Raw genomic sequence first — 27,047 nt, forward strand, 5'->3', positions numbered from 1 at the left:
GACAAATATACAGCCTTGGTGAGAAGCTGAAGTCTGTTAATTTATTTACTAATTTAACACGACAGTCATGTGTTTATTTAACATCCAACCATTGAAATAAAAAGTTCAGTTTGTGCCAAAATTATGTTCATCTTTCACAGTCGAATTGTCTGTGTTGATAGCCTGGATCAGTGCAACTTCTGTGATCTTGTCAGCGTTATTGAACACTCTCTCTATTTGTGACAGTAAAATTATTTGATTTGCAATGTCCAACCTGCTGGCACACAAAGTAATTCAGAATTAGGAAGCTGATTGAGGATATGCATGCTCTTTTTTCACAATATCTCGAGTATATTTAGTATTTTGTTGTATTTTAGAAAGATTACTGTAGTAACCATTTGAGAGGAGTATTGTCCATTGACAAAGCTTTCTTTAGTTCACAGAAAATCTGTGCTAAAGCTGTAGCAAACTTTGGCCATCAGTGTATTGGTGAAGCTTAAACTGATTAGCTTGTGAGATGCTGATAGCAAAGCTCTGCTCTGTTTTTCTTTATCTGCAACTCAGCAACATAGTCCATCTGCTAAATCCATTTTGCCTGAGTTTGTGTGTGTGTGTGTGTGTGTGTGCGTGCCTGCGTGTTTGTGTGTGTGTGTGAGACCCTTGCCAGCTGTGCTGTATGTACATAATTGTGGACTTGACTACTGGACTTGACAGTTACATTTATGCCATAAAGATGGTCTAATTGAGCATGTGCGCCTATGTGTGTGTGTGTGTGTGTGTGTGTGTGTGCATGCTCATGTGCGTGTGTGCACGAAAGCACCCTCAGCCTGGAGGAAGCCTTTGTAAATACACCAACACACAGACATGCACATTCAGTGAGTCTTGTTCATTGCAAGTCAAGTGTTCACTCATATTAGCCATCACTAACTGAACACGTTTGGCTTGAGCCTATAACCGCACACACCACACACACACACACACACACACACACCAACCACACACACACATACATCCCATCGGCTGAAAACATGGTGCCAGTGCCCGTGGCATAAACACAACCTTTGCCACTCTTAAGCTGTTATCTACCCTCACTGTCTGTCTCCCTCTGTTCATGTCTCTTTCTCGATGTGAATTGTGCCTTTTATTGTAATGTAACATGATTTAATTTACAAGTATAATGCACTGATGCCTGCAAATAGTTTTGTTTCTCTTACAACCCTGCCAAAGGAAGTTCAGAAGGCGAAATACACGCCTATTTGACTGCATGACTCTATTTGGAGTCATGCAGAATGACACATCAGTCTATTTAATGATTAATGTTATAGGGGACTGGATATGGATGCCTCAAAAGGCTAAAAAAATATGTATACTAGAGGGTTAGGGCCACTGAACATATATATATAAACTTGGCACAAAATGTAAGGAAATTTGTGTTTGGTGATTATTTCTTTGTCATAACTTTGCTTCTTCTTTGACACATTTGTAAACATATTTAAGAGTTGAGCAGCAGAGATGAGCAGTAGAGTTGAGAATGTGGGTTGCACCCAGAGGGAACACCAAATCTTCTATGCCAATGCCAAACAGCTTATTGACTTTTGATTAGTGTATTTTATTAGCTTGGATGATTAAAGTCTGAATTCTGGCTTCAGTCTCCAAATTCAGATATTTTTTCCCCCAAATTCGGATTTAGATCTGAGAATACTGAATAATTTCAAAATTCTTAGTTTTTTAACTTGAGATAGAATTTAGTGCAAAGGTCATGTATGCTCCTTTTTTGCTGCTATGTAAATCAGTTGCGAAGATGAACATGATCATGATCATAATTCTTTCCTAATATCCCCCAAGCAGCTTATGTTGCCTAATCCTAACCACTTCTTTGCTAAAGGGCTAACACATTAGAAAGCACTCCGCTAATGTCCAAACTCAGTTTTAACTTGACATTTAAATGAATTGGAAACCGAATAAAATCCACTAGAATAGATGTGAAAAGCTAACAAACACAAACTTCTTCTGTTTCACAAGCTGCAAGGAGTGTGTGTGGCTGGGTGTCTGTGTGGCTGTGTGCATGAGTGGCTGTTTGTCTCTGTGCCCTTGCGAATCTAACTGCCAATCTGTCTGTGTGTCTGTGTATAGATGAGAAGTGACAAGAGTTCACTCCCTCTGGATTATTCACCATATGGGTGAAAGAGCTTGTACCTGGTGCTGAGCAGCCTCAGAGACACACGCACACACACGCACACACACACACACACACACACACACACACACACACACACACACACACACACACACACACACACACACACACACACACACACACACACACAAACAACCATAGATACTATGGTCCATACTTGGCTGGCACTTACCTGAGAGGTCATTAGTTAAGGCTCAGTAATTCAACAGGCTGTGTTCATGTGTGCATGCGCAATATGAATATGAATGAGACTCAAGCTCAGCAGTTTTCAAACTTTTTCTGTCACAGAGAAAAAAATGTGTACCCCATACCCCACCCACATTTTTAATAATCATTAACAATTAAAAAAAAAAAAGACCCACGTTCAATTTTAATAACTTAAAGATCAGATTGGAAAATAAATGTTAAGAACCTTGGTCTCTGCATTCATACGTACCTTACTTCTTCATTTTTGACTTCACTCTTTCACTCTTTGTCATCACTTTTTCCACTTTTGTTTTTCCTCAGATATATTAGGTCCATCTCCTTCCCCATGCAATTTCATGTTTCTTTCATTTTACTTTCCCTCCCTGTATTAAGGGTGTGATCAATACAAAATACAGAGTGAAGGATTCAGGCAAAAAAATGATCTATTCCATTTGTTCAGCATTTACAGGGTCAGAAAACTACCACGTGACACCTACTGTACATCCAGGATGTAACATTTGGGCAGAATTAATACAAGCTGAATGAATATTTTGCTTTACACTGTAACAACAACAACAACAAAAAACAGGGGACAAAAGCCTGTGGAACAACTCAGATTCACTCATATTCGGCACTACAGGCAATACTTTCCATGCTGTCGAGTTAAAGACGACAGTGAATGTGATGTGAATAAACTTTCATGGCCTGACCCGCAAAAGCAAAAGCATTTGTTTTTTCTATTGAACTTTTCTTGTTTGGAGAATGTTAGAAATTATTGTGAAGCAAACTTGTGTGTATTTACACAGATATATGTTCAGATTACACAGGAGTACCATACACCTTTGGATACTGAAGATGAATGACAAAACGTGCTGGGAAAGAACTTTTCCTTTCACGCATACAGAACAATTTATAAAACAATTCATTTATATTATAAGCACAGAGTTTGTTCTTGATGCTTTTATTAAAATGACAGTTTGTTTGAAGAGTTTTATAAACTATGTTTGCTTTTATAAGAGATAATATAATGTATTGTGGTTTGGTATAATATTTCATGAGTCAGTCGTAGCTTTTTGTAAAAAAAAAAAAAAAAAAAAAAAGTCAATCATTTAAACAGTAAGAATAAACTGCAGTATAAGATAAGATAAGATAAGATAAGATAAGATAAGATAAGATAAGATGACCTTTATTAGTCCCACACGTGGGAAATTTGTTTTGTCACAGCAGGAAGTGGACAGTGCAAAAGTTATGAAGGACAATTAGAATAAAATAAAATAAGAATAAATACAGTACACAACTGTACAGAATAGAATAAAAATAGAATACTATATACAGTAGAATAAAATAGAATAAAATATACAATAGGATAAAAATAGAATACAAATGCTATATACAACAGAGTGAAAAATACAACGGTGCCAGAAAGATTATTGCACATTTGTGTTATTGCACATTTGTGGATGTGTGTGTATGATCAGTTAAAGTCTTTGTTGTGGAGTCTGACAGCAGTGGGGAGGAAAGACCTGCGAAATCTCTCCGTCCCACACCGTATCTTAGACTAGCCAAACTTGAGGAAACTTTCAATATAAAAGCATTAAATTTAGATCAGAGTAATGATCAATATCATTACCATCTCTTATTACCTGATTTGATCCACTTTTTATCTAAATACATCCCTTTATATAAATATAAATACTTCTGTTATTACTGAAGCTCACCTGCAGTACCATTACAGCCCACAAGGGATTTCCTTCCTGCACAATGACTGTGTAAAAATTTTTATACAGTCATTGATCCTGCACTGTGGGAATCACTGTTTTAGAGACTTGACTGTTAATCAGAGCCTTTGATGGATAGTAATACTAGATAGCAACTCCATATACCTCGTATACCAAAATGAGCTAAATTAGGCTTATCAGTGGGCTGATATTATCAGTAGATATTAACTATCAATATCAGCATTTATGACAGCCAATAAATAAAAAATGTAAAAGGAGAGATAGTAGAAACACCCTTCAATATATCACGTGTTTGGAACACCACAAACGCAACAACCAGCTGATCCGATCAAAGTTGGCCAAGGCCTAAACAATCACACAGATAACTACACAAAAATAAAATAAATTCAATTCAATTAAAAAGGAAAGAACAAATAAATAACTGTAGATATATACAGACTATTGGATGTTTAAATCCACAAATATGTGTCAGTCAATTTTTCTCTGTTCGCAGGATAGCAAACAAACAAACAAAGGTATCTAAAGGTGTAAAGTATGTGTATTTACAGCATAACACATTATCAGTTCAAAGTTGTCTTGAGTGAGTCAGTGCATCAAGGACTGTAGTGCCATCTAAATGTAAAGCAGAGACTCTGCATTTACCTTATCACACTTTGCTACAAGTGCTATTTACATCGCTTCAAGAATCACTATTTAAACATGCTCAAGCTTTTAAAACTGTAATAATTAAGTGTAAATATTTTTTTCTCAAGTGACGCGGTGTTGACATTTTGACGTCTGTGATACCTCTCAGCCTTTTTCTCTTTCTGAATGCGTGCGGTTGGTACTATCTTTAGCTGTGGATGTATACAGCTCACAATGTGGTGCTACACTCCAAGGCTCTAATTACCTTTAAACACCCTACAACAAAAGAACGTGCTGGTGGTGCAAAATTGTGAATCTCTGACGTACTGTTCGTGCTCAGTTTCAAAGGAGTGCTTCCCACCAAGAGAGAGGGGGAGAGAGAGGAAAAGAGAGTTAATCAAATTGAGAGGGAGGTAGTGCGAAATAGAGAGGCAGAGAGAGTGTGAGAGGGAGAGAGAGGGAGATATGTTTGAGAGGCCTTTTCAAGTGGCCATTTCATCTGTGCTAATTGATAATTCACCATGACTAACGTGCCACTGACTAGCCTTTGAGCCACGCTAGCTGGAAAATGGTATTGTATGGTGATTTCTAAAGGATCTCAGAGAGCCAGAGACAGGAAGGGGAGAGTGATTTGACTCATGAAATATTATACCAAACCACAAACCCGAAGAGTACAGTGTGATTGCTGATCATGTCATTCAAGACATTTCTGGGCACTGGCCTCTGCTTTCCACCACAGCCTGCCTGATGGGATCAGTGTTGTATTTCATCCCAAGTTCTTGCAGACCAATGTGAGAAATTATGACTTCATCGACCTCGGTTAGCACTCATGGGCACTGTCGCGTTATACGACATTTCGCTTTACATTTACCACAAACTTTTACTGCTCTACAGTAAAACGGTGCTGCCCAACCTTATTGGCTTGTGACCCTTCAAACTCAAATTCAAGGCCATCCTCAGAGTGCACCTGTTTAGCTGTTTTGGCCCTTTTCTGTAATGATGTCCTTTCAGTCCCAAGGTTGGTAATTGCTGGTCACTCTGACTAAAATCAGTAGCCCAAAGTATGAAAATCAGTCCCAGGCCTGAATTTCACCAAAGTAAACTGTTCACACATTTTGGCCAAAGTCCATTAATTTAAACTCATGAGCAGTTCTTGCTTAAATCTTTCTTGGCTGGATGTTTCTGTTTTCATGGAGGGTAATAACTAAAAAGGGCAACAGTGTAAAAATACATTTGACATTTTAAAAGAGAGTTTTTCTGCATAGTACCACATAACCTGACTGTGCAGCTCTCTTCACTACAGTCATGCACAGGCTTCTGTGGAGCTGACTGTCAAATCATTAAAGCCACATGCCTCACATTTCCTTATCTGTGAAAGACAGAAGAAACAGATGAAACATTTTCGATTGTTTTCTTGGAAGGATAACTTGCTAAGCTGTTTTATTTTTTGCTTTCGAGTTTCTTCAAGAGTCACATTGTGAAACAAGACTGATGACTTCACCAGGCCTTTACCTTCTAAAAATCTGTTCCCAAATTTGACTCCTGTAAGCACATTTCACTTATATTGCAATGTTTCCACTGGTGATTCATTTGGTATACGATTAATGGAAAAAGTGTATAAAAAGGCCAAACCCACACTACCTCGACAACAGTATTAAAATTTCACCTCAATCATACCTTTTCCGATTTGCTTTTTCCAATTACCCTTTGCATACTGCTTAATTTTCTGTCAAAGAATTAAGTGTTTTATTTCAACTGTAACCTGATATTGTGCAACACTACTGCCAATGTCTAAAGTGGCAAACAAAGATGTAAAAAACATGGCCAGAATGACATCAACTGTGGTGGGGCCTTTACAGTTGTATCTCTTTTATTGTTTTCTTTCTCTCATATATTCTCTAGTATGTGGAAATGGGATGTCAATGTGAAAATGATGGTTATTGAAGTTATTACCTTCTGTCTTACAGGTTATTCAGTGCAATCTTGGAGCAGGCCACAAAAGGGGATGGGGCTACTCCTATTGGAGGGAAAGCAGCGGGCTTTGATGTCAAGGCTCTGAGGGCATTCAGAGTACTCAGACCCCTCAGACTGGTCTCTGGAGTACCGAGTAAGTACTGAGAGCTATGGAAGTAAAAAAGAAGAATGAAAGAGAGAAAAGCAGGAGCACAAATGGTGCTCTGGGGATCAGGTGTGAATGGTGATTGGGTGTTGTGGGGGGTGGAATGGACCAGAGATTGAAGCTTGCATTGGTGCTTGACGCCACACATGATGACACACATGTACTCACACCCAGTCTTCTTCTTGTTAGAAATGCAGAGGCTTTCAGAGCTGGACGATTTATGTGCATACTTGTCTGTGAAGACACTCTTAATGAAAATAGTGTGTTTCCACCTTTATGTGCATTACACTTGCAAACAAATGCAGAGGATGCAAGTGCACAGCTATCACTTTGTCATTTGGTGTAAAAGTGCTGAGTGCCGTTGTGCGCTGCGCTGTCCAACATCACTGGGCTGTGCGTTCAGTCGGTGTCATGGCAACTGATCAACAGCGTGTATGCCAGCTGACTTGCACACAGATGGCATCCAGTTGCTTATGTGCTGTGGAATTTATTATCTTTTTATTAAAGGCTGATCATTAAAGGAAGAAAAACATGAGGCTGTGCAATCTAGACATCTTAGCCATGCCAGTTATTCACACCTGACAAGTGGAAAAACTATCTAAGTGTTCCTCACTCCATGACACCATACTGATTTTGCAGTTGCGTTTCAAAAGTTCAAAAGAGTAACTGATTAAATTAATACGAGTGTAATCTAATAAACTGGTCTCGTCTATATGCGCAAGCCTGTGAGCTTTTTTTTTAAAAGTTTAGTTTGTTTTAACAAATTAGTCAGTTAAATAAACCCACAATTTCTCCTACTGCCTTTTGTATTGTTACGCCTCTTCAGCGGCAACATATTTTTGCTCCTCTTGTTTTAAGTTATTAATATGCAGAGCACTGAGCTTTTGTTCATCAAAGCATTTATAAAATTAACTGGAAAGGTGTTCTGCTCATAGACAAATTTGCATTTAAAAATACCATGTTTTTTTCTTTGCCTACAATTAATAGAAGTCATACTTTTCAATAGAATATCTGTACATTAAAGCTTCAGGTGAAATATAACAGTCAGCTTAAGTGCTTGCATGGTGATTAATTATGACAATGCTGGTATATGAGGTGCCAATAATGATTTTTAATAACAGTAAGTCTCCAATCCTCAGATTTTATAAGAACTGTATGCCTTTTTCAAATGTTCTGTACACTCTCATATGCATTTTTGGATTCTTAGCAAATGTGTGCCTCCTGCAGGTTTACAGGTAGTGTTGAACTCCATAATCAAAGCCATGGTTCCTCTGCTCCATATCGCCCTGCTGGTCCTCTTCGTCATCATCATCTATGCCATCATCGGTCTGGAGCTCTTCATGGGCAAGATGCACAAGACCTGCGTTCATAACCTAACAGGTACACAGAAACACAGACAGAGAGCGTGAGGAGCTTTTAGAGTACCTATTTGTAAGCACTGATGCACAGATATAAATAAAAACATGCACGATCAAACACAGCCAATGGCACACAACACTTCAGTTGCTTCGATACATGATCAAAGCATGTATTGAAGTGTATGTGCAGGCATGCTTCAGTTAGCATTTATTCACATACATACAAAGTGCAAACTTTGGTGTTCAAGGTCTTTGGTTTGACTGGTCTTTGCATAAATTTGAACTCTACAGTAAAACTTTATCAGCAAACAAACCTTAAACAGTTAAATGATCACATCAATTAATTATTCAAACTATCATTTATGTTTCTGAGCAGGAACAATTTCAGCAATAATTGAAACAACAGCTGCCATAAATGATTGAAACAATTTTCAGCAAAGGGTCTCAGGTATAATGGACTGGAGTGTTATTATGATGGTGTTATACATCCCCTGAGAGGCATTAGCTTTCCACAGGGTAAGTGTCAGTGGAATACTCTGCTCTCCTATACATCACCCTGGAGAGCTTGTTTTGTATAATTAGTAAAACACTTTTTCCACATTGATTTTTTTCATGGTGCCTTTGTTTGGTGTTATTTCACTGTGTCCTTTTAGCCTTTCAACCTCTTTTTTTTATGTGAATGGATTGAATCTGTAACAGAGCTTCCCGTAGCAAAAAATCCAAATGTTCAGTGAGCACTGCTTGGATGGGCGTAAATCTCTCCTGCTGGGATCTGCAGTTCAAAAGACAAGGAGCTGGGTTAGAAAAGTATGCTCGATAAAAAACTGAAAGTCTGTGTAAACAAAAGCATAAGGAGTCATGATCTCAAGGAGAATTTTGATAACAAGGATCCAGTCGCCACTATATATCATAAATAGTACATGGATATTCCCTTGAAATGAAACATTGACTAGAGTTTTGAAGCTTGGAGCTTCTGCTATTGCTAGTGTTGGCAAATAGTATGAACTCTGTTGCAAACAGGTGGCACACCAAAAGCTTCCTTACAATTGCTTTGGTTGCTAGCAGATTGCTGCTTTCACCCATACTTTGCATTGAAGACTCCAATTTGTCTGCATACACGCTAACTAACTGGAAAAAGTATGACACAAACTGGAAGCAGAGACAGTTCACCTTCACAGTAAGTGGTGCTTTGCCACTGAAATCAACATATTTCAGCATATTCCATGTCTTCACAGTTAGTGGCAATCCCTATGCAGTTTGTTTGCAACCTCTTTTCAATTAGCTACTGTAAGCAACTTTTCCCTGGCAATCGCTGATTACAGGTGGTAGCTGACAGGTCTCTAGACATGTATGACTGGAGCTTAGCAACTGATTTCACAGCGTAAGCCAACAACCTCTTGCAACCAGTAAGGAATAATCCTAGCAGTCAGTGGTTAGCAGACAATTGCCAACTGCTTTCTAGGCCTGTGTAAAGTCACTGCATTGTTACATGAGATGCTAACTTTGGCGAGTGAAAAACAGGCTTAAAACAAAACACAATCGAAAAAAAGTGAGCAACTTATAGTTTGCAGTATGTTTTAATATGACAAAATCTTAAAAAGTTACAGAGTTATTGGGAGTGAAACTTGCACGCGCTACCAATGCAAAATACACTTAAAACAGTGGGTTATGTGAAAATTTACAGTTGGCATCAAAGCAGACTAAAGCTACAGAGCACAAAATGTTTTTATACCAGCTTCTAATCATGTTTATTTCTGTTATAAATTTGGTTATCGTAACATGTGAATCCTTGACAAGTGACCTCCTTTTGGAGCATGCCTCAAGCAGGCTTTCGAGGATCTGTGGTTTTTGCTACTTTCAAGTTGGCTTCCTGCTGCTTGATTTCTACATTAAAAATCATGATGGGTAAAAGCTAAAAATGGCTTTTTCTATGAAGTTTAACTCACTACATCTGTGGTTTCTAAATTAATTATAGCTGTCTTGTTGAACTGTTTTTTTCCCCACGTACAACAGAAAATGATCATTGTGTGTAATTCAATCTAATTTTCCACCTCTGACCCTCCTCAACAGTGCATCATGAAAGCCACAAAAAAGACATTATTTGTCAGACATCTGAAAAATTAAAAAAAAATGGCCATTGCCACTTTTTTCTCTTTTGTCACAGGCACTATCGCAGAGGAAAAGCCAGCACCGTGTGCACCTGATGGAGCTTATGGTCGACATTGCACGCAGAATGGAACACAGTGCAGAGTGGGGTGGGAGGGCCCAAACGACGGCATCACAAACTTCGACAACTTTGCCTTTGCCATGTTAACGGTGTTCCAGTGTATAACCATGGAAGGCTGGACAGACGTGCTGTACTGGGTGAGTCGGACACCAAAGCAGTGTTTTTGTGTTTGTGTGGCTTAGTGAGTGCCAGAGGGATTGGTGCGTGGAGCCTCTTTACTGTATCTGTAACATCAGTGCCAGATGAGTGCTTTTGAGAAAGGAGTATAACACAATAACAAAAACACTTGTTTTAGAAAGGTGGGTACATATACAAAGACTGAACAAATACACACAAAGAGTTAGCTTCTATCTCAGGTTAATGCAGACAATACACTGTGTAATTGAAGCCGCAGATTCATTTAGAACGTGTGTAGAATCCCTACGCTTGATTTCAGTGTCAAGTGAGCAAACATGGGGCCTCAGACAACTAAATATTTCCGCAGGGACAAGTTTCCCTGTTAATCAAATCAAATAGAGCTTGGTAAATTAGAACAAAAGGGCTTTCAAGATGCTGGACAAACCTTTAGAACAGCTTTAAGTGCTTTGTTGTAATTGCATTTTTGAAAGTTTTATCTTGTAGGGAAGTAAATGCATTAGCTTTCTGGCTTGACATTTTATGAAATGGTTACAAATTAGTTACAAAAAGTAGCAAAATAAATTTCTCTTGTGTTTGAGATCTACATGGCACTGAGAGGTCAAATGGACTGCAGCTTAAGAAAATAACAGCAACTAGAAGAACACTGCAAAAAAACAGAAGCTGAACAACACACCGAGGAAATTAAAAAAAAAAAAACCACAGCTGAAATTGATTAAAACAAAAAAGAAGTTGACTAAAACACAGTAGAAGTAGAAAAGAAAAGAAGAAGAAAAACACAAAACACAACAGAAGTGTTTCTGGGGGACACAATACCGTGACGAACCAGCTGCAGAAATGACAGAAACCAACGCATGCCAAGCATTAAGACACGCTTAAAATAACCAGAGGGTTCATCGGTGTTGTGAGGGTTAAAAAGATGGAAGGTAATATTTGTTTTAATCACATGATTCATATAATAACGTAGATACATTCTTGGTATTAGCTATTTACTTGGCACTTCCGCAGCTGTTCCGTCACCTTATAGTCTCCCCAAAAGTTTTCTGTTTTTTTTGTTTTCACTTTTGCTTCATTTTTTTTCCATTTCCATTGTATTTTATTAAACTTCCACTGTGGTTTATGTGCTTTTTCTGTTTCCTGATGTTTTCTTAAGAGCCACTGTAGGGATCTCACGTAAAAATGTGCATCCAGTATGTGCTTGTTTGTTAAGTTACCAGCTCTACATCCGTTCTGCTATTCCTGCTTCATCTGCTGCAGTTTCCTGTTTATATTTACACACAGCACTCCTATAACAAATTTGACGTGCTGTAAAATGTTAAATCTTCGATTGAAGCACCAGTCCTTTGACAATATTTTGTTTGTGTTGTAATTTTACATAATTTTCAGCGGCACACACGTTCACTACAAAATATCAACATGTAACATTTGCTGCTGTCAAAGCACATAAACCTGCTGTCAGCCTTTTTCTTTATCATCTCCCTTTTTTATCTCTGTCCCCCAGTCTTTGTGTTAAATTCTTTAATTAAGAGCCTTATCATATTATTATCCGCTTTTTCTTTAAAACAACCTAACCTTTGTATTTACAACCTCAATCTAATCCAGTAATCTAATAGTCTAATAATGGGACTTTTGTTTTGAAGTAAAATCCTGGATGCTAAACTGCTCACTTTGTCAGCATCGATTGCTACATATATCCACCCCATTTATTCATCACAACAATTTCCACATTAATCTCTCTTGATACTGTTATATCTTTGTTTCTAGATCCATTCACCAATCTAAGATGACATTACTTAAGTTACTGTGGAACTGTTTAAAGAGATTTTTTAAATTACAGCCAGGGTTTGCCATTAAATTACAAAAGCGGTTAAGTGTTCTTAATTGTGGATCGTGGTCTGCCTGCTCTCCAAGCAAAGGATAAAAGGCTTATAGTCAGTTTTAATCATACAATTATGCCATTCTCGCTGCTATCTGCTGCTCTTTTAACATGCACTGCTCCTTTTCTTTTTTCCTGCTTTTATCTCCTTTTAACCTCTCTCTCTAACACACTTTCCTGTCCTTGACCTCTACCGCCCTGACTCATCCGTGACTTCATCTTCTCTCTGTCAACCTTCTCAAAACCTTTTCTGTCATGTTTCCTGTTCTTTCCCTACTTTTCTCACCCACCTGTTGATTCCACATCTGTACTACTCCCCCCTTTTTCTCCTTCCTCTTCTTTCTCCTTTTCTTTCTTCTTCGCTCCTCTTTTCTCTCTCTCAGATGCAGGATGCTATGGGCTATGAGCTGCCATGGGTCTATTTTGTCTCTCTTGTCATCTTCGGCTCTTTTTTCGTTCTCAATCTCGTTCTGGGAGTGTTGAGCGGGTAAGAGGTTATGCTGTTGTCACTTGTGTATGTGCAGTAGGTGTGCTGTGTGGCTTTATTTACTATTTTAAATGTGATAAATGACGATGTTGCAAGACTCCCGTAATGCAATCTAAAGTGCAAGTTTTTCTTATTATTTCTCTTTTTGTTGTCATTAAGTCACATGTTTTAACACATACATACATACAGACCCAGTAAAATAATTAATTAGATGCAATAAGAGCCGTGTGCTGACAGCAGTCTCACCTCATCATTCCAACAGAAAAAGTAGAGCTAGACAACCGTAGTCCTCTGTTGTTGAGGAAAGATAAAATGATGATCACTGAACTGAGCAAAATCTTTCGCTCTCTTCCCTTTCTGTTTCACTCAATCAATCCTTTGGCACAAGCCTGAAAGAAATACACAAAAGCACTCAGAAAAAGCTGTGAGTGACCCGGCGTCTATCTGTCGTGTTCATGTCAGTTTGCCCACCTGTCTGTGCTGAACAGGTAGACACATACACACAAATATTTACACATTTCCAAAACTTAACACATTTCAACTTAAAATGAACACTACTGTGTTCCTACATGTTTTTTAGCTTACATGCACGTTTGACTCTTGCAAGTTAGCATTTATCTTTTTTTTTTTTTTTACATTTGTGCGCGCACCCACAGAGTGTTTATATTTGTTTAAAGGCATGTGCTGCGCTGTGTGTTTTGTTTCAACAAATACTGCTCGAGCAGGCTTGCTGGGTGCTGTTTTACCCCACTCTGCCAAGTCACACTGTTTCAGTACAAGCGCTTCCCGGTCTGCAGGGACACACTGGGGTATAAATAATTCACCCCTCAGGTCAGCCGTGGAGGTGGAATGCTAAAAAAACTTGCACAACAGGGAAAACACAATAAGGACAGAGTGGAGTCTGGAGGAAATGTGGCATTAAATATGGAAATTATGAAACAGCAGGCTGCACTGAGTAGTGAAAAGCATTTTTTTAAGCATCCGTAAAAAACATTGTTTGCAGATCACACATGATGGTAATAATAATGATGATAATATCAAAAAATAAAATCATAAAATAATAATAAATTGGGAGAGAATGGTTTTGACTTGATATCTATTTCCAGTCCATGGGAGTCTTGGTGCACAGTCTCTTCATTTGTCTAACTACACTCTTATTTCTCCAATGATTAAGGATGAAAAAGAAGAATTACAGTGGAAGTAGAATCACCTATGTGATTATTAAACTTCTGACTTCTTTTTTTTTCTTGCAGGAATGCATTGATTCATTTTTTTTTGTCACGTGAGACTCGCAGCCTCCTATAGGTTTCACTGTTTTAAAAGACCCGCTGAATCCACCAATGCATCTCTTTATCATTTCTCAAATTCATATTGCCCGAATACTTTTCCATGTGGCACACTAAGTGACTGACAAATAATATCAATGCACCATAATCCCAGCAGGGAACAAGCAGAGGTAAACGGTTCCATCTGTTCGGAACTTTCATCAAGAATCTAACTCATTCCCTTATCCCCCCCCCCCCCCCCCCTTCTCCTTTCTCCCTTCCCCATCATCCTACCACTCCCTGCCTTTTCCATCAATCCCCTGTCTTCTTGTCTTACTTTTCCTCTATTTTTACCATCCATCCACTTCCCATCTTCCATCCTTCTGTGTCCTCCCTTTGCCCCCTATCCTGATGCCTCCTAGGTGAATGATGCTGTAGGTTACAGGTGGCCCTGGGTCTATTTTGTCACCTTAATCATCATCGGATCCTTCTTTGTGCTAAACTTGGTTCTGGGGGTATTGAGCGGGTAAGGGCAGGGTCAAAGGTCGTTTGAAACAAATTTTTCTTTCTTGCCTTTTTGCTGCTCTTGGAGAATTTTGCTTCTGGTCTTGTGCTCGAGGGATCTCTTCACTTCCTTCTCCTTCCTGCCTCTTGCTGCTGCTGGCGTTTATATTTAATGAGTACAAAGCATGTACAAGAATGTGTTTCTATATAGTCCCATTTGGTTGCTTTACAAGACCATGTATCTGAGGCTTTGTGACTCTTCCAACTGAGCAATGCTGACTGCACATAGATTTTTTTTTTTTTTTATCACTGTAGCTGACTGTAGTGAAATCATACTCGAGCATCTGGCTCGAAGACCACTGAAACCTTCTGGGTATTGTTTCTCTTAGTACAAGGCTCCACTGCTGTTTCTGTAAAATAGCACTAGTGCTGTCATGAAGTGCTCTGTTTTCAGCACTGACGCAGGGTGGAAAAACTACCATCTCATTTTGTTTTTTTTAAAGGAATTAATATGTAAACTAAGAACCCTTGTGATTAAAAAAAGCTGTTAATAAACCAGCAGTTAATACACAAAAACATGTACAAAAATGTATCTGAATTCAGCAGTAACAGAATTATATCAATTGCCACCTAAAAACATCTTAAACTTCTCAGTTCCAAGATCAGCTCTGCCAAGGAACACGTTTTAGAGTCAGATGTCTCACCCCTGACTGACTGACTGACCTGAATCTGACTTGATACCCTCAGGAGAGGTGGCAGCAGTATTGTAGGGAAAATAATAGAGGTCTATCTGTACCAAACAGCTTGGGGGGTTTAGTTGTCCGACTCTTTGTCTGACTTCTGACTAATGATGCTGTCAGCTCACTACACAGCCTGACCTTTTACCAACTGGTTACTCCATGGTGTGTGTAGGTCTCAGACTGGCATAATAACTAATGGCTAAACAGGAAGAAGGAGAGTGACGGATGTAGAGACATAGGCATAGGGTGTGACTGTGTTTTTCTGGATTTGATGTAATACGTAAACAGAGAGGATGGAGAAAGTGGCTTGACCAAAAGAGAATGAGTAGGTAGAGAAAGGAGAATTAAAAGATGACTGAGGACAGAAAGGTGAGACAGTGGAAAATTGGAAAATGAGCGTGGAGCCTAAGGATTTAGCACTCAAGGCCACACTCGCACACACACATACAGGATATGCACACTAAACTGCACAAGCCCAGATCAATAGAATTGGATCTCCTGCTAATGTTCTGACAAGTGGGACAATAGCTGTTTGTCCTAATGCTCATTGATCTGCTGTTGTGGGTTTGAGTGTGGAGTCTGCAGTTCAATCTGAGGTTCCATCATTCCCCTAAATTTCACACAGATATCCTCAAACCCACTTGGATTCTGTCCAGCCAATAGACATAACCAAAAAAAAAGTCAATAACAATACCAAGAGTTTCATCAGTTCTTGATCTCTGGAGAGCAGTGAAACGCTAACAGCCTACACAACCTCTCTTAAAACCTTTGTGCTAATTGCTTGAAATCTGATTAGGAATATTCAGATAACGCTTAAACCTGAGCTTCAAAAAGAGTCCCACTTGAATGTTCAAAACTAATGTAGGGAAGTTTACTTCTATGTAAAATATTCATGACAAGGAGGCATTTGCTGTGTTTATTTTCCAGCAGGCCTTTAAATATGAATTTGTTCACGTTTTAACTGCAAAAATTCCCAAGTCTCCCAGGTCCTGTCAGCTCTCATCTAAATAAATTTCCTTTGTTCAGACTGGATCTTTGGTTCTAACCTGTCTTTGACCTTCCCCGAGTGCACCGTTTAATCAAGTGTTCCTCAATTCTTTCTTCCCTCCTGTCACCTGGAAGCAGTTTCACTGAATTTCATCATAATGATATGATATTTCACACTCGTTGGTCACGTTGGTTTTAATTGTCTTAAATTATTTTTTCTGCACGTGTTATTTGTGCACAAAAACTCCGAAATCCAGGTGAGGTACAAACCTATAACTTTTTTCTGTAATCAATGTCTCTGAGTAGTAACTGAAAGAATGAGCTGGCGGGCAGAAGGTTAGGAGCTCAGCGATGCAGGATGACTTTAGTGCAGAGCCACCTCTCCAACTATTTGACAACAGCTGAGGCTGTGCAGCTGGTGAGGGCGCCCTCTTTGTGCCTCCCTCCGGGGTTGTACCAAGCACATTGCAACCTGGGGTAGACCCAGAAAACACCACAGGAATCCCATTTCCCAGCTGGCCTGGATCCACCTGGGGTCCAGTACAGATAAATTAAGTCTTGAACTTTAATATTTAGTAAGTTTTTACAATCGGCAGACTTTTCACTGTAGCTTTTTATCATATTAGCTGAGCATGCATCAGCCAGAAATCATCACCTGTTCCCTGCTGAGAAAAGGTGGTGCAATTCATCAACTGTGCAACAGCCTAAATGAATAGGGTTCCTGCTGCATCACTTCCTTTCACTCTTTTATTTGGTTCTTCCTTTTGTCTATGTGAATCACATGGAATCAGTCCTCATCATCTTTCATGGAACCCCAGCTGGCTTGAATGGTATTTCATTATTTGAGTGGTTGATATGTAAAAAATTATTTTTAATAAGGTATAAAGATCTATATTCTAGGAAACCAAAAGCTGCATTTGCATACTAACACCGTTTCTCCGTGGCAAAACTTTTCTTTCGTTACTTAACTTTTCTTCTCTCTGGCAGGGTTTTCCCTCTTCTTCTTTCCGAAGTATCCTTTTCTTTTAACTTTTTTCACATGATGATTTTGCCAAAACCTTAGTCAAGATTTTCAGATTCTCTTTCCTGTCTCTCTCTCTGTTTGCTCTCTCTTTCCCGTCAACTCTCTGCCCCGCTCCTTCTCTTCTACTCCCCTCCTCCCAGAGAGTTTTCCAAGGAGAGAGAGAAGGCCAAGGCACGCGGTGACTTCCAGAAACTCAGAGAAAAACAGCAACTGGAGGAAGACCTCAAGGTAGTTTGGTGTGTGTGTGTGTGTGTGTGTGTGTGTGTGTGTGTGTGTGTGTGTGTGTGTGCATGCGGTTGTCCCCATGCCAGAAAAGCTGTTACAGTCTTTACCAAAGACTTAGGTTCATTGTACTGTCAGTGTTTCAGTAACCTGTAACCCTTCAGTAACAGTGAGCAGGGAAAGCAGAGCAAACTTTACTTAGAAGTTACCTAAGCTACAAAACAACACAAGCACTCCTCTTACCTCATGGAAAAGTGTAAAAAAATAGGGCACATGAAGATTGAGACACATGATACATATTCTAAAACATTTCATTCTTATGATTCCAAACAGATGTGAAGTTTGATCTTTCTGTTTACCCATCAGTATTTCCCTTGTTTGTGTGTGAGTACAGGGCTATTTAGACTGGATCACTCAAGCTGAAGACATTGACCCAGAGAATGAAGAGGAGGGCATGGACGATGAGAAACCCAGAAATCGTGAGTGTGCGTTTTTTTGACAGAAGGAAGAATGGTTCTCCGTGAAGATGACGCTGTATGCATGTGTGACTGAATTATTGATTGGTGGTTAGTATTAGCTGTGTCAGGATATGGTAAGACTTTGGCAAAGGCTAGCTGGAATGATTTCCTCCCAGATGCATCACAAGTTTGTCAGGATAGATGTGGATGTGGATGTGTTTGCACTACATTTATTGCTCTGTCTATAAGTAGTGAGCTTTTCGCAGTCTCCTTCACACTGTTATGGCACAGTCATTAAATGAACAACTGACGTATGGGCAGAGTGACTGACAGACCAAGAAGATATTAATATTATCTGCTTGCTTTGGCTGAGAATCATCCTGAGGATTAAAACCTGTTTAGATATTAGTGGAATGTGTCAGACTGCAGCTAATAGCCTCTGGGCCCACACTGTGACACACAACAAACACACACTACTGCAGCTATGCAAAATTAACATAGGAACACACACACACACTGTAGGTACACCCTAAGGAATTTGTTTACTTGTGTTTTGACAGAAATTTATACACACAAATTAACACCTTGTCTCTCTATACAAACACCTCCGGAGAGATGCAGCCACACATGGCTCATGTCTCCTCAGGAATGCACTATATTTCCTTGGGAGGGAAAATAGACACTGGCCTCTTTAACCTGGAGGTTGGAGCTCAGAAGTTAGACCTTAAAAGAGGGACAATAAGAAAGAGAGGCAGTGATTTGACAAAATGCATGTCTGTTGTATTCCTGCACATGTACCCTTAGTATAAACAGTATGGACTGTGAAGTATTTTATAAAGGCTTGGAGCTAAGCTTGCTCACACTGGTAGTGGATGAATGAATAATGAGGACTAACCACGAAGAGACAGAGCGTGCATTCTGCTTACATTCTGCGCACAGCCACGCTCATCTCCTGAAAATCACTGTGGTTCATTCTGAGAAAACACTGATGACTGCCAAGGGAAAAAAGAAAGAAAGAGAAAATCTAATGATGATCTAATCTTTCAGGGAATATCAAGAAATTAACATGGTCAAATGAGCAATGACCCAATTTACATGAAAATAAGGCACAACACCCCCGTGGCTAATCCGTAACAAATCTGCTTGTTTTCACCTGTAACCACTGTGCTCCCCTGGGCCAATCAGTCTGGCAAACACACATCAGCAGTCTCTTAGATAGTGTTTTGGCCCATTAACAAACAAACAAATACAGTATGTGGCCAATTTTGAAAATGTCACATCAAAATATTATGATATTTTTTTTTTCTGCTCTAAGTTTTGCAAATTCTGCATCAGTGATATATTTTGCAGTGTCTGAACAAGCCAAATATGGCTGTAAACCAGAACCTGTAAGTGTTTGCTATACAGTAAACATACACACATATACATATTTTCCTCAAATAAATCTACCATGCAATCTCTGTGGATCACTTAGTTGCAAGATTAAGTCTGTGACATCTTCTAAACAGTATAAATTAGGCCATTAGATGTAGATGATTCAACAAAATGATTAATATATATGATACAAAGTTCTCTATAAGAAAGATCAATCATCGCTCTCTGTCTGTGAAGGTGAAAAATCAAGTCACTTGCTCTGTCTATTACTCTGCCTCCCCTCTCCCCGATGGATGGATCCTCTTGTGGGAAGATGAACGAGGGCAGTTTGTCCCTGCTGCCCAGGACATTTTGCATCAGCTCATGCATGCACAGCTCACCTAAATCTGTGTCCTAAGAAGCGATAGGAGACTCAGAGAGTAGAATAGATGAAAAGGGAAAAGTAGATGTTCAGACATAGAGGCAAAAGATGGAAATAGACAGTGTAAGGACTGCAGAGTGTACACGGACTCCAGACAATATCTAGAAAATCAGGTTAGGGGATTGTCCAAAGTTGCCTTTTATCACATGTGGCACACAGCAGCAGCAGAGGTTTGCTTCACGTGCATTACTGCTGTAGATAGTCCTGAGCAGGGTGTGCAGAAGTCACATGACACTCCATCGACTGCCTATAAATTCCCTCGATATTCACTAGACTTGCTGTTCTTATTCAGGTTAAATCAGCATCATCGCTGGACAACCCTGCTGTCTCATGATGTTCTAACATGAGGCTCCCAAAGAAGATTAGGCTTGCAGTGCAACAGGACTGCACTAACATCATATTCAATATTATGAATATGAGAAGTTGATGATGTCAAGTATAATATATGTAAAATATGTGTGTTTTCTGTCATCTCAAGGGCATAGTCTGTATGTATGTCTTCCGTGCTGTTGCTCTCTACCATCTTGTTCTTGCATGCTGTCATCTTGTTTTGTTGTCCTTGCTGTTTGTGTTAGGAGTGTCTCCAGCCCACCTGAGAAGCAAGACCAGTATGCATGTCTGATCCAGTCATTCTCCTGACTGTCAGGATGGTGTTTGTGTATCCTCTGTGGCGTTGACGTGTGCTTCCATGTAATTCCGGTTGTGATTAGGCATGTGTACACCAAAAGTGGTTGTAGTTACGTTTGGTCTACATGGCTTCTGTTTGGGATGCCGTCTTGATGGTGCAGTGATACAGTATATTGCATCTATCCTGGAAACGCACCGATTCCCCTAAAGATTTGTAGAGGATGTGACTAAGATGTTCAGGCTACTGCTCTGTGGCTTCCCGTTGTGTGGAGTAATAAAACAGAAATTTTCAATTTATCTTGCAATGCATTCTCATCCAGGGATGTCAAATACTGCCGTTTTGTCCGATTCTCCTTGTCTGAGATTGATACGCAAAAATGTGTCCTACAATAAACACAGAGCGATGAAAGATGTCCACATTAGGACATTTGAGTTGTTGTGGTGAATAAATCACAGGTTTGTTAACCAGGAGATCACAGCCTCCTGGTTTTCAGTCTTGTTTTTTCTCCTTTAAACCTGCTTTTGACGTTAGTTTTCACTCGCTGCCTGTTTAGGTTTAACAAAAGATTGGAATTTGCAATTTAATGCTACACCTTGAAAAATGTTGTATTTGCCCAGCATGTTTAAATGCAGTGATATGAGGTCTTTCCCAAATATTATGTGACAGACCCAGTGCTCCATAGCACAGATACCAAAGGACAGCTGATTATCTGTGAGGTGTGCTGGCACTGAAAAAAAAACCCAGCAGCATTTGATGCTGTGGGAATGATGCTCTACTGTCCATTTTACAGAGGCGCCAGTGTTATAAATGTTGCTTGCTTTTAGCTGCTTCTGCAAAAGTGGTTTAATAGATCTTACACTGTGGCATGGTAAATATGCATTTCACTTGAGGAAGGATTTTTGCTGTAAACCACAACTTAAGAAATCAACTTAAAAACAAACAAAATAGATTAAATCATTATTAATATTGTTCAGTTGAGCATCCACAGTAATCTAAATGCTGTGCCACTCTTTTGTGGTAAAGAAAGAGCTGTTGATTTAGATCTGCATTCCTATCTTCACCTATGGCCATGAGCTCAGTGTAGTGGATGAAAGAATGAGCTCGCATATACAAGTGGCAGAAATGACCTCTCTGAAAGGTGTCTGGTCTCAGCCTTTGAGACAGGAAGAGGAGCTTTGCCACACTGGCTGCTATACATTGGGTACTTCATATTGAAAGAAGCCATTTGATATGGTGTGATATAGTTCTACTAGGATGATTTCTAGATGAGCAGTTTCAGTTATGTTCAAATGGGAGTAGGCCCAGAGGTAGACCCAGGGCACGCTAGGCATGCTGAGATTATGTCTCTCAGTTGGCTTGGAACCACTTTTGGTGTGTCCCCGGAAGAGGACCTAACTTCTTGGAAGTGGATTTTAAGAGGTCTCTAGAAGACAACCAAACTCTCTGACCTGCGGTATATTGTGGGGCAGGGGGCCCTCTGATAGTCATCAAGGTGTTGATTTTGCTCTGAAGTTCATGCTGCTTTTGTCTGCTTCCAATATAGACAGTGGTAAAGGTGCTAATACACAGAAGGTATGGTTACCTCTCCAGCTACCCCGTTTGCCACCTGGCCCTTTGGGCAGGAAACAATTGATTTTTTAACAGGCTTTGTTTAGCTCCAGAGTCAACTAAGGCTACGTCCACACTAATGCGTTTTCGTCTGAAAACGCATCGTTTTCTCTCCGTTTTGGCCTCCCGTCCACACTGAGACGGTGCTTTCCTCAAGGAAAAATGCAGCGTTTTGAAAACGCTCTCCAAAACGCATACATTTCAAAACGGAGCTGTCCCGTCGCAGTGTGGACACTCGAAAACAGAGACTTTCTAAAACGATGACGCATTTTAGTCATGTGATGCAGTCATGTGACCAATTAAACAAAGATAGCAGAGTGCATTATACAGCAGTTGTTTTGATTGCTCTCAATTTTGACAGCCCTAAAAATGATTAATATCAGTTTGTACATGCTCCAGATAGCTTTTCTTCAAATTCTTTAACTCTCACTCACTTTTGCGCATGCGCAGGACTGGAACGTAAGCGTTTTTGGCCGTTTCAATGTGGACGCACAACTCTGTGAAAACGACTGAAAACGCTAGTGTGGACGCGGAGCATTTTCAGACCAAAACGCCGTTTTCAAATCTATCCTGGCTAGTGTGGATGTAGTCCAAAGCTCAGCGAGACAGTGTATCCTGATTAAAACAAAGACTGGCTGACAAAAACATGCAGGGAATGGCCTAAGTACTGCTTACTGGTATCTCTGCATTTAGTGATAGGCTTTCCCTTTTGGCCTCACTGAAACGCCCGAGTTTACCACAATAGAGTCTTTGCAATTAGTCTCGATCCTTTGTAGCCGTTCCTTAAGATTTAATTTAATGTAGCTAAGATCTATCAGCTTTTCCAAACAATCATTCAGAAAGCTTGAAGCATTGGGACCAGAAGTGGAAGGTAGAGATGATTGGGTGGAAGGAACCTGAAGGAAACCACATACAGAGGAGAATAACCAAGATTTGTAGTGCTTTTAGATTCCTTGTAGATTAAATAATCCACAATAATAGCACTTTCGTCTCGGAAAGTTCATTCATCCTTCAACTGATTATGTAATGCAGCATGGGAAACCAAATGCAATGCCCTGGACTCCCACCCGGTCTCAACTGCCAAAACTCATAACTTCCAAACCCTGTAACACTTGTTGGATGAAGGAATCATACCCTTCCCAATCAACCAGAAACTGGAGAATCCGCACACAGCACACCCAAAATGCTACAGACAGCACTGGCCGAATGGTCACCCACCACCCTGCCAGGTCAACGGAGGGCTAGCCAAGAGGTACAGAGAGCTGGAAGATATGGGATTGATTTGGAACACATGGAATGGAGGATAGATTTTTATGGAAGCAGGTAGTTTAAGGCACACAACAGAAGTGCCAGTCTTGCATGCTTTCATTGCTATCTTGTTCTTACATTCTGTCTTCTTCTTTTGTTGTCCTTCCTGTGTGTGTTAAAATTATTTCTAGCCCACTTGAGAAACAAGACCAGTATGCATGCCTGGTCCAGTCATTCCACTGACTGTCAGGATCGTGTATGTCTGTTCTTTGACTTGTGCTCCGATGTCTATCCAGTTTAGGATTAGGCATGTATACATTAAAATGTTTTCAGTTGTAATTATTTTTGGTCTGCAGGGCTTCTGGTTAGGATGCCTCCTTAATGGTAGAGTGATACAATCCCATCTGTCCTGGAAACACACCAGACTCCTAAAGAATTTGTGGAGGATGTGACGAAAAAGAAAGATGTTCAGACTACTACTCTGTGGCATCTCACTATGCGGAGCGAAACAACAGAAATTTTTCAATACACTTTGTTCTCAGTCACCATCTCTTTTTAACCTGCCTTTTTACGTTTGTTTTCATTCGCTGCCTGGCTAGATTTGAGAAAAGATTGTGATTTGGGTTCAAATATGTACCTTTACCGAGCATGTGGAGATTAAAAGATTAAGCGGTACAGGAGAGAAACAGACATGAGTGATTTTGTGCCAGTAATGCCAGTAATGTTAGTACTCTGTTTCAAATTACATACCTGCAGTAATGAAATGAGGTGTGACTGCAAAGAGGGAATGCCATTTTTCCAGAAGAATTCATAGTTCTTTGTGCGTATTTTGGTATATATGAGCATACTTGTGTGAACGCTTCATGTTAGTGTTTGTGTGTGTGTGTGTGTATGTGCGTGTATATTGGTCTGTCTTGCTGAGCCGTGCTCTCTATCCCCAGGTAAGAACCATCATTTTCTGTCCCTGCGTGGAGCCGTGAAGAAAAATGCGGCTTTCCTTCGTAAGGCGTGTGCGTCTGTCTGCATGGTCCAGCACTAGTTAAAGCTTTACTGGATTCTAGACATGCAAGCAGATTGCAACCTCTCTGCTCACCTATACTCCCCACTTTCCGATGCCTCTCTTCCTCCCTTTTTTATCCACTCCCCCTCCAGTGGAGTAAGCATCTTTCTCTGCAGCCTCCAGAGTGGGGATCAACTGCCTCTCAACACTGTAAAGTAGTTTATTCTCTTCCTTACCCTTTTTCATGCACCAGCCACTGAATGATGATTAAATATGAGGGCCATATATATGAATATCCTCCGACAGTGGAGACATGGAATTTTCCCCCTGATAACTACCCCTGCTGCTGGCAAAATTGCATGTCTTTATTACATTAAAATCTTTACAGTGTTTCATGGCCCTTTAAATTACTTAAGTACATCCAAAATGTAAAAAAAATAAACCAAAAAACCTCAAAGTCCAAGGAATAGGGATACAAGGAGAGAAATAACATTACTGTGCTGAGATGAAACAACTTTTGTAGGAAAGGATCTGCATCTGCCTGACTTGTCTGAAAAAATAACAAGAGGATGTCATCACAGAAAACAACTGGAGTGATGGTTTCGTACCACACGACTCATAAAAAACACTATTCTTACTATTGTTAGTGATGTCAGAGTCCTCTCCTTGGTTTTTCAGATTCCTTTCCCTAAAGTCCCCCCCCCCCTCCTGCATCACTATTAGCCTTGCTAGCTGCGATAATGAAATACAGTTGAGAAACAGCTTTGAAATGAGAAATTTAACATTTTTATAAAATCAAATTACCAAAAGCCTGCATGAAAAGATTTGTGTTGTCATTATTAAGACAATGATACAAAGTAGAATTCAGTGTCTTATGGGGGGGTTTGTGTGACATTTTAAATTAAATATATTTTTCATTTTTGTGACTGGAAATAAAATCTGTTTTAGTTTGCTGACAAAAACACCAAAACAAACACGAGACGCTGTCATAAAAACACAAATTGTTGTGGAGGATGCTTTTTTTTTTCCAGAAATAGCGCCGTGAGTTCATGTTCAAGCTCACCAACACATGCCAACACTTTCTGTTCTATCACTTTTCTGTCTTCCTGTCTTCCCTCCTCTGCCCCTCCTTTCATTTTTCTTCCTTCAATACTCCGTGTTCCTTTTCCTTCTTCATCTCCTTCCCTGTCTCTGTGTCTCAGGTCTTTGGGGTTTTACTCTAACAATAGGCATTAAACTAGTTCAGCGCTCCATTGAGGGGAAGGCACCAGGCTGCTTTTATATTTGAAAGGCTTTTAGCCTCAGGAGAGACCAGAGGGCCCTGAGTGCTTTTAACTAAGTAGCATAGCAGCAGGTGGCACGTGTCGAGGTGAAGAAACACACAGCGTGTTCATGGCAGAGGTATTCAAGTTGAGACAGACCATCGTGATCTCTACAGCACTAAACTCGTTCATCCCTAACCATGTGTCAAAGTACAGTAACCTAATGCACTGTTCACTCACTGTAGCTTACTTTGACACATCATTGGGCTTACAATCCATCTCTTGGGATAACCACATAATGCAAACAGATTCCTTTGGCTCAGAAAGATACACTCACTGGCCGTTCTGATAGGTACACCTATTCAGCTGCACATATCTAATCAGCCAATGACAAGGCAGCAACTCAATGCGTTTAAGCATGCGGACATGATCAAGACAACCTGCTAAAGTTCAAACTGAGCATCAGAATGGGAAAAAATGGGGATTTATGTGACTTTCAACATGCAGTGGTTGTTCTGTGCTGGACAGGTTAGTCTGAGTATTTCAGAAACCTGCTGATTTACTGGTATCTTCCTGCACAACCATCACTAGAGTTTACAGAAAATGGTTAGAAAAAGAGGAGATATCCAGCAGCAGTTCTCTGGGCTGAAATGCTTTGTGGATACCAGAACTTCAGAGAAATGTTTTTAGCAGCAACTTGTACAAAGAATTGGCCATTTCTGAATGCAATATTCCTGCGACACCGTACTAATGAACTAACTCATAGTAACTAACTAATGAATTGGCCAGTGGATGTATAGCTACATACAAATCTGCACAAAAGACCAACAAAATGCAGGAATACATGTAACTGGACTTTTTGGCCCAGAATCAATGAGTAAATGAAAAAGATAATCCCAGTCAGAATAACATTATTAATATCTTTTTTTCTTTTTTTAAAAATTGGGGTTTGTTTGCAGGTTTTTTGAGAGGGTCGTGGTTAAGTGCTGATCATATTATTTGGTTTCATGCTGTAAGATCATTTGCACCAGTAGGTTTTACTGAAAATATCTTATTTTAACAAAAGAGGCATTGATATTCATATGCAGTACCTGGCTCTGGTGCCCAGAGGGTGTTACAATAAGTGTTTGAGGTGACAGTAAGGGGAACGCAGCTCATTCTCGCCAGCAGGCAAAGACTGACAGAAGCAATAAAAACCAATGTATCACTTCATATCAATCTCTCCAGCAGCCATCCCCACATTCTTTTCTCCCCGTCTCTCCCGCTAACCATACCTCCCTCAGTGCCTCCATTACTTTCGCCCTCCAATCCTGCCTTTCTATTTTCCTTCATTTTTTCTTCTATTCCATCCTTACCTGCCAATTTATATTACTCCTGCC

General features: G+C 39.8%; 1 protein-coding gene across 4 annotated transcripts in view; it reads left to right on the top strand.

The window, feature by feature from the left end:
* Positions 1–27,047, top strand: part of cacna1c (calcium channel, voltage-dependent, L type, alpha 1C subunit) — a 199,761-nt gene that overhangs the window by 124,168 nt on the left and 48,546 nt on the right. For 2 of the 4 annotated variants that reach the window (XM_063501408.1, XM_063501409.1), the window contains exons 5-10: positions 6,693–6,832; positions 8,072–8,224; positions 10,367–10,566; positions 12,824–12,927; positions 17,588–17,675; positions 18,064–18,154. In XM_063501408.1, the coding sequence (XP_063357478.1) occupies positions 6,693–6,832; positions 8,072–8,224; positions 10,367–10,566; positions 12,824–12,927; positions 17,588–17,675; positions 18,064–18,154 (776 nt within the window). The remainder of the gene's footprint in view (positions 1–6,692; positions 6,833–8,071; positions 8,225–10,366; positions 10,567–12,823; positions 12,928–17,587; positions 17,676–18,063; positions 18,155–27,047) is intronic. The other 2 variants (XM_063501407.1, XM_063501410.1) reach the window with 1 other exon arrangement.

The sequence above is a fragment of the Pelmatolapia mariae genome, linkage group LG17 (genome assembly GCF_036321145.2).
Source record: "Pelmatolapia mariae isolate MD_Pm_ZW linkage group LG17, Pm_UMD_F_2, whole genome shotgun sequence".
Classification (NCBI taxonomy): Eukaryota; Metazoa; Chordata; class Actinopteri; order Cichliformes; family Cichlidae; genus Pelmatolapia; species Pelmatolapia mariae.